This window comes from Elgaria multicarinata, chromosome 3, assembly GCF_023053635.1.
Source record: "Elgaria multicarinata webbii isolate HBS135686 ecotype San Diego chromosome 3, rElgMul1.1.pri, whole genome shotgun sequence".
NCBI lineage: Eukaryota > Metazoa > Chordata > Lepidosauria > Squamata > Anguidae > Elgaria > Elgaria multicarinata.
The window spans coordinates 155,051,802-155,067,132 of record NC_086173.1 but is presented as its reverse complement, the minus strand read 5'-3'; the positions used below and the strand labels follow the sequence as shown (position 1 = coordinate 155,067,132).

General features: G+C 46.9%; 1 protein-coding gene across 1 annotated transcript in view; it reads left to right on the top strand.

Annotated features, from left to right (window-relative positions):
• NOTCH4 (notch receptor 4) overlaps window positions 1-15,331 on the top strand; it is a 60,963-nt gene that overhangs the window by 7,292 nt on the left and 38,340 nt on the right. The window contains exons 3-7 of the mRNA XM_063122464.1: window positions 2,475-2,743; window positions 5,445-5,783; window positions 6,987-7,109; window positions 9,466-9,621; window positions 12,684-12,869. Coding sequence (XP_062978534.1) covers window positions 2,475-2,743; window positions 5,445-5,783; window positions 6,987-7,109; window positions 9,466-9,621; window positions 12,684-12,869 — 1,073 coding nt within the window. The remainder of the gene's footprint in view (window positions 1-2,474; window positions 2,744-5,444; window positions 5,784-6,986; window positions 7,110-9,465; window positions 9,622-12,683; window positions 12,870-15,331) is intronic.

The window sequence follows — 15,331 nt, the reverse complement described above, 5'->3', positions numbered from 1 at the left end:
TTTTGCCAACTTTTTATCTCGGTTTCTGATATTTTTATAGGTAGCATCCGAAATACAAAATTAATTTTAGCTAATATCTTCATTTTTATCAAAGCTATTCTCCCAAACCAAGATAAATTTAATCTTTTATATTTTTCCAATTTCTCTAGTACCTCCTTCTTTAACCTCGTTAAATTTTCCCTTTCTAAATTCTCTAGATTTTTTGTAATTTTAATTCCCAAATATTTAATCTCGTTCTTAACTTTCAATTCCATTCCCTTAAATTCCCAATCCTTTTCTTCCATCTTAGTATAGTTAAACAACATCATCTCTGATTTAGACCAATTTATTTTTAACCCTGTAATTTCCTCAAATTCCCTCAACTGATATTTAATTCTTTCTAATTTTCTTAATGGATTCTTAATGGTCAATAAAGTATCATCCGCAAACATGTTTAGCTTTATTTCCCTTACCTCTCCAATTCCTTCTAATTCTTTATCCTCCCTTAGTGCCTTCGCCAAAACTTCCATAACCATTACAAAAAGGACCGGCGAGAGCGGACATCCTTGTCTTGTTCCTCTGGCTAGTCGTATCTTTTCAGTAAGTCCGTCATTTACCACCACTACCGCCGTATTTTGGGAATATAGCTGTTCTATTACATTTTTAAATTTATTTCCAAATCCCAATTTATCTATAATACTCTTTAGTGCCTGCCAGCTCACACAATCAAAAGCTTTAAAAATATCTAATGCCATAATACCTGCCTTAATATTTGCTTTTTTTATTACATTTATTACATTTAAAACTCTACCCACTAAATTATGCATATGTCTTCCTACCACAAACCCACATTGATCTGCTCCTATATATTCTGCCAAAAATTTATTTAGTCGTTTGGCCATAATAGATGTAAAAATTTTAGCATCCTGATTTATTAAAGAAATAGGTCTATAAGAATCGGGATTAGTCAAATCTTTATCTGGTTTTGGGATCAGAATTATCACTGAATGTTCCCATGATTCAGGTATCTTCTCTCCTGATAATATCCTATTATAAAGTTCCATTAATTTTGGAACTAAACAATCTTTGAAGACCTTATAATATTCTGGACCCAAACCATCTGCTCCTGGTGATTTACCCACTTTTAACTTATCAATAACCTCTTCAACTTCTCTTTGAGTTATTACTGACTCCATTAACTCCTTATATTCTGATTTTATTTCCTTCTTTATAAACCTTCCAATATACTCCTCCACCTTTTCTTGTTGAATTTCTTTACCCTTGTACAATTCCTGATAAAATTCCTGAAAAATTTTTATTTTAGCTTTCATTGCATGACAATAATTCCCTCGGCTATCTTTCAACGTTTCTATCCCATTCCTCCCTTTTTCTTTTTGTGTGAGCTTGGCAAGCAACCTCGAGTTCTTATCACTGTTTTCAAAATATTCCCTTTTCATATACATTAAATTCTTTTGAATCTCTTCTATATTTAAGTTTTCTAATTGTTTCTTCTTAGCTTGTATTTCCACTAATTTATATTTATCTTTACTTTGCCAATATCTTTCCTCCAAGTTTTTAATTTCTATCTCTAACTTTTCCTGTTCTGCACGTTGTTGTCTTTTTAAACTACATGTTTCTCTAATACAGATTCCTCTTGCTAAAGCCTTATTCACCATGGTTAAAGCCACGGTTTAAGGTGTCTTCTGAATGGGCCCACTGTGAGCCTGAGTCTTCCGGGGGAGTACAACCCCATCCAACACTGCTTGAGTCCCTGTTCCCTAATCTGCCTCTCAACTAACCTGAGACAGCGTACCTGATAGTGCTTCGCAAATGCGCATGCATAAAGAAGGAAGGGTGTGTCAATGGGCGGCAGTAGGGAGTCCCGAGTGGCTGAAGATGCCCCAAAGGACGCCCACGATACTCAACCCGAATTGATGCCCCTATTGACATACGGCTGGAAACCAAAGTGACCTTGGAACAAAGAAAAAACTCAAGGTAAAACAGCACCGCGAAAATGCGCAGTTTCACAGAAAACCCCTGCAGAGACTGCGTGTTTGCGGCTGTGTCGTATAACTTCTTTAACACAGACTCCTGTGTCAAAGTTAACTTTCTGTAACTTACTGTAAGGCAAAGGGATTGTTTATAGAACAAAGGGGATTGTTTAGCAAAATTAGCTATGCTCCAGTGTTATGTTCTGATTGGTTTATGCTGCTACTGGGCCCTGCCCCTTGCAGGCTCAAATGCTGTGCTGAATTCCCAATGTCTTTGTCTGATTGCTCCCTTTGAAGAGACCAGACCTTGATTACTAATCAATAAAGCACTTTTGAACCCTCTGTCGCTGAAAGTGTGAAGTCGTGCTTAGGGGCTGTTTGGATTTCGTCCCTGGGTGAAAGAACATTGATCTAACTGCGCAGCCACTGCGGGTTAAAAAACACATATAGACACACACCCCTGGAGCACTTCTGTATTTTCCTTCTTTGTTTTTGCCTTGGCAGGTGCCTCGCTGGCTACAAAGGAGACCTGTGCCAGTTTACGGACCCCTGTGCCCCTGGGCGCTGCCAGAATGGGGGCACCTGCTCCCTCCAGCTCCTTCAGGCCCCAAGCCCTCCTGCCTACACTTGCGTATGCCCTCCTGGCTTCACTGGGGATCAATGCCAGGGCGTGGTTGGAGATCCCTGCTTCCCTTCACCCTGCCAACATGGAGGATCGTGCCAGCGGCTCTCTGGGAAGCAGTACCAGTGCCAGTGCATGTCAGGATGGACAGGTATGGCAGGGAAGAAGAGGCGCCCACCTGTGAGGCTGACTCTTTGGAAAGGGAAGTGCAACGCTTTAGAGAGAAGCCAGTGTGGTGTGAGAGCTGTGTGGCGTAGTGGCTAAGGTGTTGGACTGGGAGTCGGGAGATCCGGGTTCTAGTCCCCACTCGGCCGTGGAAGCCCACTGGGTGACTTTGAGCCAGTCACAGACTCTCAGCCCAACCCACCTCACAGGGTGGTTGTTGTGAGCATAATATGGAGGGGAGAAGGATTATATACGCCGCCTTGGGTTCCTTGAAGGAAAAAAAGCGGGATATAAAGGTAATAAATAAATAAATAAATAAATAATATTTTAACTTAAAGCTCTTACTGTCAGTAACTAAGGCCTTAGCCAGACCTACCTTATAGTCCGCAACGGAGGAGGGAAGATCTCATGTTGTGATTAATGTGAGATCCTTCCTCCATTTACATGTGAGGCGCGACGACCTCAGGAAGAGAGACGTCGCACCCGCCATTTTTTATTTTTAAAGAAACAGGAGCGCACGAACGGTCATGCGCAAAGGTAGGTCGTGTTTTTTTAAAAAATTAATTTCCCTGCTCCCCCCACCCTACCCCTGATGGGTACAGCGTTCCTGAGGAGCGCTGCATCCCGTGCCCGGCTCTAATTGCGTGGAGCCAGGTCAACGGGCCACATGTTCCGTGGTCTCGGGCTCAGCCCGAGACCGCGGAAAAACCAGGCCCAAAGTGTAGGCCTCTATCCCGTGGCAAGGGAGGGATGATCCCTCCCTGATCTTGGGATCCCCTGTGCGTCATGTGGGATGATCCCGGGGTTCGCCCTGTGATAAAGGCCCGTCTTGCTAAGGCCTAAGACATAGGAGAGGCAGTTCGACGTTTTTGAATGGGGAACAATCACGCAAAAGCTGGTAAACCGCCAAACGATTGGCACTTGGTGGGGAGGAGCCAGAGAAGGGGGCGTGAGTGTCTGGGGAGGCCTGGAGCGTCAGATTGTGACCCCCAGCCTGGCCAAATTTGGCCTGCAGGTCCGCAGCTCAGCACCTCTTCCCTAACTCCTCTGACTTCAACGCCCTCTACTAACCGACTTGCCCAGTTTTATTTATTTATTTATTTATTTATTTAGAGTATTTTTATCCGGCACCTCAGCCAAAAGGTTCTCGGAGCGGCTTACAATGTATCAGTAAAGAAGACAGTCCCTACCCTCAGGCTTACATTTTAAAAAAGACATGACACACAAGGAAAAGTGGATGGGGAGGGAAGAGGGAGGAAATAAAAAGAAATTAAGGAGACTGTTTAGGCTGGTGGGAAGGCCCTGCTCCGTCCTCTCATCTCCCAATGGAGGGGGAAACCAACAGCTCATTCTTCCCCACAAGGTGAAGATGGGGGGGGGGGGTTCCAACTGAAGCAGGCTCTGATGGTCCCAGCCTGCTCCAGTCTCCCTCGCATCTTCTTCCCCGCAGGGTGAAGATGGCAGTTGACTCTCCCCACCTGTCACTGGCTCCAGCTCCACCCACCCTCCCATCACCCTCCCCTGTGGCCAATTGTTCTTCCGCCCATTCTCCTGTTACAGGGACTGACTAAGCCACAATCGCTGAATGGAGCATCCCCGCCCCCTCCCATGTTGTGAGGTCGTATGCCCCTGAATGTGCCACCCCTTGCTGCAGGGGGAATAGTAGGGGCGGGCCCTCGACTTCATGCCCTGCCCTGCTGGTGGATATCCAGGAAACATCTGGCTGGCTACTGTCGGAAACAGGATACTGGATTAGATCGACCTTTCGCCTGATGTTCTCAGGAGTAAGAAACACTGGTGTGGTGTGGTAACTTGAAACCCTGGAGTTAATGATCTTATGCTCCCCCTTCTTTGAATGGTAATTCAAGAAGGACACAGACATGCTGGAGTGTGTTCAGAGGAGGGCAACCAGGATGATCAGGGGTCTGGAAACAAAGCCCTATGAAGAGAGACTGAAAGAACTGGGCATGTTTAGCCTGGAGAAGAGAAGATTGAGAGGAGACATGATAGCACTCTTCAAATACTTGATACTGACCCGAAGCCACCACTGACAAATGAAGAAACAATGTGGTGATCTTGGAGCAACTGAAAAAGTCGTGGTAAAACGAAACTGTGAAAAAGCGCAGTTTCAGAGGGGAAAGCGTGATATGGCTGAGAGGTGGTGGCTGCATCTTATAAACAACACAGTCCCTGGGTAACTGATTCCATTGTCGTACTGCTCTAACAGTCAGGAAGTTTTTCCTGATGTCCTGCTGGAATCTGGCTTCCTTTAACTTGAGCCCGTTATTCTGTGTCCTGCACTCTGGGAGGATTGAGAAGAGATCCTGGTCCTCCTCTGTGTGACAACCTTTTAAGTATTTGAAGAGTGCTATCATGTCTCCCCTCAATCTTCTCTTCTCCAGGCTAAACATGCCCAGTTCCTTCAGTCTCTCTTCATAGGGCTTTGTTTCCAGACCCCTGATCATCCTGGTTGCCCTCCTCTGAACATAAAATGAAGAGGAGGAGGAGGATTATGTATGCTGCCTTGGGCTCCTTGGAGGAGAAAAGGCAAGATATAAATGCAAAAATAAATAAATAAATAAATAAATAAATAAAATATACGTCTAAACAATCAAATAAAATGCCGTTTTGTCACGATCCTCAAAGCCCACTCGTTCCACAAAGCCTTGCATTTGCTCTCTTTCCAGGAAAGCATTGTCAGCTCATGGACTTCTGCCCAGCGAATCCCTGCGCCAACGGAGGGACCTGCGTCATCACCTACCCGGTCATCGTGTGCCAGTGCCGACCCGGGTTCGACGGACACACCTGCCAACACGACGTCAACGAGTGCTTCGGGCACCCCAGCCCCTGCCTCAACGGAGGCAGCTGCATTAATAACATTGGCTCTTTCCGCTGCATCTGCCCAGCCAGCTCCACCGGCCCGCTCTGCCAGAACCGCCTGGGGCCTTGTTCCCCGGACGTCTGCCAACATGGCGGCACCTGCCACCACGTGGACGAACGGTACCACGGCTGCCTGTGCCTCCACGGTGAGCAACTTGGAACTGGGCCCAAGGAACTGAGTTCCGTCTGGACTAAATGTGTGAGATGTAATAGATTTGGACCTGCCTTTCTGCCAAGAAAATGACACTCGGGGAAGCCAGGCCATTCCTCCAGTCCTGCTGAAAGACTTTCTTTTGTTTTCCTCTTCCCTCCCCATCCCTTTTTCCTTGCATGCCATGTCTTTTTAAATTGTAAGCTTGCAGGGAGGTGCTATCTTGTTTTTCTATTATACGTAAGCCACTCCGGGAACCTTTTTGGCTAAGAAGTAGGATAAAAATTCTTAAAAGAGACATAATAATAATAATAATAATAATAATAATAATAATAATAATAATAACAACAACAACAACAACAACAACAATAATAATTTTATTTATTGGTTACCCGCCTCTCCTTCTGGATCGAGGCGGGGTACAACACAAATAAAAACACCATAAAATACAAAAAACTAATTTTATGTAGTAACCAATTATGTAACTAATAGATAGGGCTGTTTCAGTAGGCATCACCATATAGAGTCCTAGAATCCCCGTGTAGTCCAGCGTCCTGTTTCCCCCAGTGGCCAACTGCATGCCTGTTGGGAAGCCCAGAAGCAGGAGACGAGGGCCACAGCCTTCTGCTGCTGCTGTTCCCCAGAGGCTGTTATTCAATGGCAGGCTACCTCTGCTCCTGGTGAAAACCATCAGGACTAGCAGCCATCAAGAGTCTTAGGGCAGGTCTAGACAGCTTCCTGAAGGTGCTTGCGTGCGCCTCCAGTGCACCCCGAAACTGATTGTGTAGATCCTGCCTACCTGCTGGCCAAAAGAGACGGAGGAGGAGGCAGCGGCGGCGGCCCCGCGTCGCCCCTTGCAGGGACGGGGTGAAAAGTTTCTGGCCTCGGCCTCCGCCAAGCTCTCCGACCCGGGTGCCTCTTTCGCCGGCAGCAGGAGGCCGGCGGGGAGGTGGGCGGCGGCGGCAGCCGGATTCTCCAGCGAAGCCGCCAAGGCCGGAAACTTTTCGCCCCGTCCCTGCGAGGGGCGACGCGGGGCTGCCGCTGCCTCCTCCTCTGTCTCTTCTGGACAGCAGGTAGGCAGGATCTACACAATCAGTTTCGGGGCGCACTGGAGGCGCACGCAAGCGCCTTCAGGACGCTGTCTAGATCCACCCTTATCCTCCACGAAAGTGTCTAATCTCACTGTCTCCCCCTACAGGCTACACAGGTCAATACTGCGAGGTGAACCCGGATGACTGCGAGGGGCATCAGTGTCGCAATGGCGCCACCTGCCAGGATGGAATGGGATCGTACTCCTGTCACTGCCTCCCAGGTTGGACAGGTAAGACTCAAGTCTGCCCACTCTCCTTACGTTCTAAACCAGCCTTCCCAATCTGGGGCCCTCTAGATGTGTTAGACTACAACTCCCACCATCCCCAGCTAGCATGGCTGGCTGGGGATGATGGGAGTTGCACTTCAACACATCTGGAGGGTGCCAGATTGGGAAAGTGGTATTAACCCATTAAGCCCTCTAATCCTCATTCCCCCTTTTAAAACGACAAGCTTTTCTACACAAGGCATTTATCGTGTGCTTCCCATTTCCTGCTCATGGTGGTTTATGGGTTTTTAAGACAACATCGTGACCCTCTGGATTTGCTTCTGTTTTCTCAGAGCCCTTTCCCAAGTTTTTTTTTAAAAAAAGAGTGGGGAAAATGAAATATTATTTGTGAAAGTGAAAGAAAATGTATTTTCCTATTGTGCAGTTGCATTATTCTGCTATATTCCACTTGTGGAAAGTGTCTCCTTGGGGTGTTGTTGCAGTGGAGAAAAATGCAGATTTCACATTAGGAAAGGGTTCGGAAATAAGACAGCTGACATCACAATACTATCAAAGAGCTGACAGACTTCCAGCCTCCAAGGAGAATGGATAAACAAGGAAGTCAGGAAGCTCTCTACTTCCTTAATGGTCCAGTGTCTTCCTGCTGTAGTAAAGTGTACACAACATACTCAGTCTGGCTATTATACAAAAACTACTTGTTTCGTGGCGTCTGAGAAACAGAATCAATGGTCAGAGTCCTCTAGGCTTAGATGGGTGTAATAACTAATAAACATCCTTAATTCAGGATGTTTGCCAGCCACACTGACCTTTCTCTTCCTTGACAGAAGTTGCACTGTTTGTCAACATTCTACTGCGACGCATTGTTGTTAGCATTTGGAATACTTTTTTACAAACACTGCAAGATGTGAAAGCTTGGCCGGTCACATCAAGCTGCAGTAGATAATTGCTCACAGGCAGTGATGGATAGAGGATGGGTTGTTTAACTAGGGTGACCCTATGGAAAGGAGGACAGGGCTCCTGTATCTTTAACAGTTGTATAGAAAAGGGAATTTCAGCAGGTGTCATTTGTACGCCTGCAGCACTTGGTGAAATCCCCTCTTCAACACAACAGTTAAAGCTGCAGGAGCCCTGCCTTCTTTTGTATCTGGTCACTCCAGTATAGCTCCTGCAGCTTTAACTGTTGTGATGAAGAGGGGTTTCACCAGGTGCTGCATGCATTCAAATGACACCTGCTGAAATTTTCCTTTTAATACAACTGTCAAAGATACTGGAGCCCTTTCCTCCTTTCCATAGGATCACCCTAGTTTATCTATTGCATGCAATTTGAATTGCTCCACCACCCTTTTCTCCGCAACAGGCCATGAATTACCTTTCTCTCCTTGGAATTTGGAATGTTTGTGAACATTCTGTGATAACACATCACTGCAACACTACCTATAACTGGTGGGGGAGACTCTAGGCTAGGGTAGCCCACCTCCTACGGAACTCCCTGCCTCTGGAGGTCAGGCAGGCGCCAAATTTGTATTCCTTTCAGCGCCTCCTGGAAATGCCGTTGTTCCAGGAGGCCTTCCCTTGATGACCAGCCACGGTTCACTTTGCATTTTGCTTCTTTTAAAAACATCTGTTTTAATCTGTTTTTATTTTATTTTATCTTGTACACCATTCCGAAATTTTGAATGGTGAGCGGTATATAAATATTGTAAATAAATAAATAAATAGGCTAGGGCCTAGGGCTGTTGTATGGAGGCATGTAGTGCTGGCAGGTCTACCCAGTTAAATTTTAAGATGTCTGTTAATATTGTGTTGCTTTTAATAATGTATTAGTTTTAAATGTTTTAATTAGTTATATGTATTTTGTGGTGTTTGCATTTGTGTTGTACCCCGCCTCGATCCAGAGGGAGAGGCGGATAAGAATTATTATTATTATTATTATTATTATTATTATTATTATTAAGAGCCTCGTGTGGTGCAGAGCGGTAAAGCAGCAGTTACTGCAGCCGAAACTCTCCCCACGGCCTGAGTTCGATCCCAGCGGAAGCTGGTTTCGGGCAGCCGGCTCGGGTCGACTCAGCCTTCCATCCTCCCGAGGTCGGTAAAATGAGTAGGTAATCACGGCCGGGGAAGGCAACGGCAAACCACCCCGCTAGAAGGCCTGCCAAGAAAACGTCAGCGAAAGCTGGCGTCCCTCCAAGAGTCAGTAATGACTCAGTGCTTGCACGAGAGGTTCCTTTCCTTTTCCTATTATTATTAAGGAGCGCCAGAGGAAGGGGTTATCGGGTTGGGGCGTGGAGTGGTATGCCTTTAGAGACCAGCTTCTGCCAGGGACCGTTCTGCTGAACACCCCTATCTGCTCCCTCAGGGCTTTTCTGCCACCTGCACGACGCCTGCCTCAGCAACCCGTGTCATCCTGATGCGCACTGTGATACTGACTTCCGCACTGGCCATGCCGTCTGCACATGCCAACAAGGTTACGCCGGACCCACGTGCTACGAAGACATCAATGAATGCCAGATGGGTAAGGCAGGCCGGGGGCGGTGGAGGGGAAGTGCCCGTCAGGCCCGGCATCAAGGGTAGGCCCGGTTGGGCTCTTGCCGGGGGCCCACACCCCAGCGGGGGCCCACTGGCAAGAGGAACTCCCTCACTTCACCATGGCAACCTGCTCGCTCGCCTGCCTCTCGCTCTGACCCAGACAACGGTGGCGGTGAGGAGGAGGAGGAGGAACGGATGCCACGGCCCACTTGCTCACTACCTGTTAAGAAACAAGGATGGGAAACAGGATGAACAGCAAGCTGGTGACAACGGCAATAAGATAGACTCTCTGAGGGAGGGGCCCTCTGAGGGTGCCTTGCCCCAAATGGTTTACTTTTCCCGTGGAAAGAGCAAGAAGGGAGCTGCACTCTGAGAAACAGGGCCCTCCCCCACCTCTGTTTCTCCATGAGCTGCTAGATCTGAGTGCATCTTTGGGCACGGTTAGACAGGGCGATATCCCGGGGATCGCCCCGGGATCGTCCCTGTGCATCGCATAGGGGATCCCGCGAGCAGGGAGGCACGATCCCTCCCTTCCCCCAGAATATCGCCCTACCCTTCTATCCCGACTTTTCCCATAGTCTCGGGATTATCCCGAGACTGCGGGACGTGTGGCCGGCTGTCCCGGTTTCGTCTCAACTCCTCGCGAGTAACCGGGAGGAGCCAGAAACCGGGCATGGGCCATGGAGCTCCTCGGGATGGGATGGGGGGAGAGGGAGGTGTTTTTTTAAAAAACAACTTACTTCTTGCGCACGAGCACTCCTGCACTCATCCGGGGGGGAAAATGGCCGGTGCAACATCCTCTTCTTCCAGGGATGTCGCGCACCGCGTGTAGACTGAGGGGGAGGATCTCGCAATCATCATATTGCGAGATCATCCCCCTCCACCCCCCTCGTCTAGTCATGCCCTTTGTGATTGGAAGGAGGGAAGCCCAGAGCAGGGACCCATACAGAGGGGCAATTACTTCTTTGCATCAGAAGTAATTGAATGCTTCAGTTGTATCCAACCAGCAGAGGGTCAGGAGAATTCACCCCATTCCCCCACTGCAGCTTTCCCCAACCTGGTCCTTTTCAGATGTGTTGGACGACGACTCCCAGGATCCCTGCTGGCTGGGGCTGATTGGAATTGTAGTCCAAAACACCTGGAAGGCACCAACACCTGGAAGGTGTCAAAGAGGCCAGTCAGAGCAGTGAATCATTTCTTTATTTCCTTGATTTATATCCCTGCACCTTCAGCATCAAGTTGTCCCCCTTCCCACCTTATACATTTAGGCCATTCGGCTCCTACATTCTGTAATAACTCAGATGTAGATTTGTACTTGCATATATATGCAAGTCATACCAGTGTCTGGCTCATGGGATGCCCGTAGACCAATGGCTCCGCCCCCTCAGCTGCCATTTTGTTTCTGGCTCTACTTGGCAGATCTTGGGGTTCCATTGAAAAACTAAGTCGATCCTGCAGGTATCTGCACTACTGTGTCCCGAGAGTCACCTAGTTTAAGAATGATTACTCCTCCCTAGAGATATTACTTTAGAGATATTACTTTAAATAGGGTGACCATATGAAAAGGAGGACAGGGCTCCTGTATCTTTAACAGTTGCATAGAAAAGGGAATTTCAGCAGGTGTCATTTGTATATATGGGGAACCTGGTGAAATTCCCTCTTCATCACAACAGTTAAAGGTGCAGGAGCCATACTAGAGTGACCAGATTTAAAAGAGGGCAGGGCACCTGCAACTTTAAGTGGTATGATGAAGAGGAAATTTCACCATGTTCTCCATATATGCAAATGACACCTGCTGAAATTCCCTTTTCATACAACTGTTAAAGATACAGGAACCCTGTCCTCCTTTTCATATGCTCACCCTACTTTAAATCTATGCCAAACAGCTATGACATTTGCCCCCTTTTTTTTTTTGCTCTAGAGTACACCCACACAAGTGCCCCACTCCAATTGGGAATCCTGTGACTACTCTGGATTAAAAATGAAGGGGGGGGAAACGTAGTAGCTGCTAGACCAGGGTGGGGGTGCTTCAAGAACTAGGCCTGGCACTTCAAACTGGCCCCCACGGAGTTCTTCAGATGGCCCCACCTCCTTCCCCTGGCCCCGCCCCATCTCCCCCGACTTAGTTCCTGGGGGATGTCTATACAGCTTCTTTACCCCGATTTGTGTTTCAGGACACATGACACATCCACTCATTCGCTGCAACGCCGGGTTTTTAACCGAAAAATGCGCAGATTCGTAATTCCGATTTACTGCGGCTTTTGGATCAACCTTCGAGTTTCCACCGATTATAATTATGTGTCGTTGGAGGAGTTAAATCGAATTTTGAAATGTGGGCGTAGCTTTGAGGGCAGGACACAGTGATTGGCTGATTTCCCGCCGATTTCCCGCCTTCCCACCTATCGCGTCCTCCTCTGCTGCCTCGTTCCTCCCCCCACCCAGTTTTCCTCTTATATGAAACTGCGGCGCTCCGCAGAGAAAGCTTTAGGGCTCTGTAGCTGCGTATGTACGCATTAACTGCACTACCAAAAAAAAAAGGTTCACATCCACCGGAGCAACTTTGCTCCGCAAGGGCTCTCATACAACTGCATATTCTGAGCACTAAATTCAGGAGATATATCGCTCTTGCTACTGCAGTGTGACACTCTTTGCCTAGATTTGAATTCGGGTTTATATTCAATGAGGAGCAATCCCGTTGTCATATAGACCGGGGCCTGGAGTAAGAGTGTTAAACTAAAATAGGCTGGTATTTTTGGCCCTGCCCCATTTATTTATTTATTTATTTATTTATGTATTACATTTTTATACCGCCCAATAGCCGAAGCTCTCTGAGCGGTTCACAAACCCAGTAAAGTAAAGGCTTTTGCCTTCAGCCTCACCTGTCGCTGGAATTTGGCTCCTGACAGTTTCTCTGAGATTGAATTCTGCTTGAAAGAGGTTTTCCAGCCCTGTGCCAAGCGTGGATTTAAAGCCATGTCTGTTTTGGCCCTGTGTGGATGGTGTCCGGTTTTTCTTATCTGCACCTGCTCCTCCTCGCTCCCTTTCCAGGTGCAGACCCCTGTGAACACGGCGGAAGCTGCCACAATACGCCCGGCTCCTTTACCTGCCGCTGCCCTGAGGGCTACGTGGGCTCCCGCTGCGAAACAAATCTCAACGAATGCCTCAGCCGGCCTTGCCGGAACGGAGCCTCCTGTCTCGATTTGCTAGGCCGCTTCCAGTGCCTCTGCCCCTCCGGTAAGGAGCAAGGCTGAGGGTTACGCCGCCCTGCACATGTGCTGGACTCCAACCCCCATAACCCCCAGCCATGGACCCCGAGTCCCATAATCCCCAGGCATCACAGAGATGTACTCCAACTCCCATAATCCCCAGCTGGTTTGAAGAAGGCTGGTGTTGTGGTTATTTATTTATTTTTGTTTTTTGTAGTGCACCTTTCTACCCAAAAATGGCACTCAAGGCGGCTTACAGAACTGTCTGAAATTGATTAAAACACATTAAAATACAAGGAAAACATAACTTGAAGAAAAAACAAAATTCTTAAAAAGACCACCCAACCTGCCTAGACCCACTTACAGGCTAAAGTAAAGGCTTTTTCTTGTTGTGTGTGGTTAAAATATGAATCTGGCTTTATTGCAACTTTTATACATTGCTGCATTTTCATCACGTACCAAAGAAATGTCCAGTTTAGGATTTGTTCATTATATCCTAAATACATGGTCTGGTAACTTAAGGGTTATTTAAAAAAATAAATAAATCAGGAGCTCTGTAAAGATAAAATACAGAATATATGCAAGAGATCAGTGCCTCTTTTTCTCCCAGATGCTGCTAAGCTCCTGTCTGTATTTACACTAATCACAAGACAGAGACTGTGGTTAGTTTCATTTAGGTCTAGCCAGTGCCTGCCAGCAGAAGGACATCAAAGAGAGAGCGAATGTAGTCTCCCTTCAGAGGGCCCGGGAGCCACCACTGAAAAGGCCTTCTCTTGGGTAGCCACCAAACGTGCCTTTGAAGGTGCGGTCTAAAAAGAAGGTCCTCTCCAGAAGGTCTTAGGAACTGGGCAGGCTGGTATTAGGGTGTTGGACTTTGACTAGGAGACCTGAGTTCAAATTCCTTTTCTGCAGCACTGGATGACCATGTAGGCCAGTCAATGTGATCTCTTCAGCCTAGTCTTCCTCCCTGGGTGGTTGTGAGGATAAAATGAGCTGGGAGTAACCATGTTCAATGCCTTGAGCCCCCCCTTGAGGAAAAATAGGATGAAACAGTAATAAATAAATAAATAAATCTAGAGAGATTTCCTTACACCACACCTGTTATTGGTCATCTCCCTATCTACCCTCCTACAAGACAGCGATCTCTCTGAAAAACGTGAGATCTCCTGCCGGCTTGGACCCACACGCTATTCCCTTCCATCCACCCTAAACCTTCTGCGTACTGATTATTTAATTTGTAATGTTGTTGAGCGTGGAACAGAGGCAGAATTTTTCTCTCCCCCCCAAATTGGCGCCCTCCAGATATTTTGGACTACAACTTCCATCTTCTCTGACCTTTGGCCATGCTGGTTGGGGCTCATGGGTGTTGTAGTCCAAAACACCTGGAGGACAGCAGGTTGGAGGAGGCTGCCCTAACTCCATGCCATTCCTGATTGGTTTGATACATTCCTGTCACTTCCCCCATCTGACCTGCCTCCTGTTTGGTTCTTTTCCTAATCTGGAGCGGGGAAGGGGAGGAATCCCTTCTTAGGTCTTTATTTATAGTTAGGGTGACCCTATGAAAAGGAGGACAGGGATCCTGTATCTTTAACAGTAGTATTGAAAAGAGAATTTCAGCAGGTGTCATTTGCATATATGGGGAATCGGGGGAAATTCCCTCTTCATCACAATAGCTAAAGCTGCAGGTGCCCTGCCCTCTTTTAAATCTGGTCACAGTATAGCTGCAGTATAACTCCTGCAGCTTCAACTGTTGTGATGAAGAGGAAATTTCATCAGGTGCTGCATGCACACAAATGACACCTGCTGAAATTCCCTTTTCTATGCAACTGTTAAAGATACAGGAGCCCTGTCCTCCTTTTCATAGGGTCACCCTATTTATAGTGCAAGTCAATGCATGTACGCCGCTCTGAGATCTTAATGATATAGGGTGGGATATAAATGTTTTAAATAAATAAATAAAATAAATGTTTGCTCAGGAATCAGTCTCACTGTGTTCCATGGAACTGACTCATGGAGAAAGTCTAGGATTGGAGCTTTAATAATAATAATAATAATAATAATAATAATAATAATAATTTATTTATTTCCTGCCTCTCCACTTGGATCGAGGCGGGGAACAATAGCGAATATAAAACACATAAAAACTGATTAAAACATAGTATACCTGATTAAAACATCCTTAAAACATCCTAAAATTCCACGGGATAGGCCTGCCGGAATAGATCAGTCTTTATTGCTTTTTTAAATGCTAAAAGACTGTCAAGTTGACGAATCTCCTCCGGCAGGCCATTCCACAATCTGGGAGCAGCAGAAGAGAAGGTCCTCTGGGTAATACCTGTCATGTGCAGGTTTACTCAGAAGCAAGTCCCATTGAGTTCAGTAGGACGTATTCCCTGGTACCTGCATTGAGGTTTACACCTTTAAGCTATGCTGCACTTGTGGTTTTAATTTTTGTGAACTGTCCAGGGAGCCTCCGCAGTTGGCAGTACA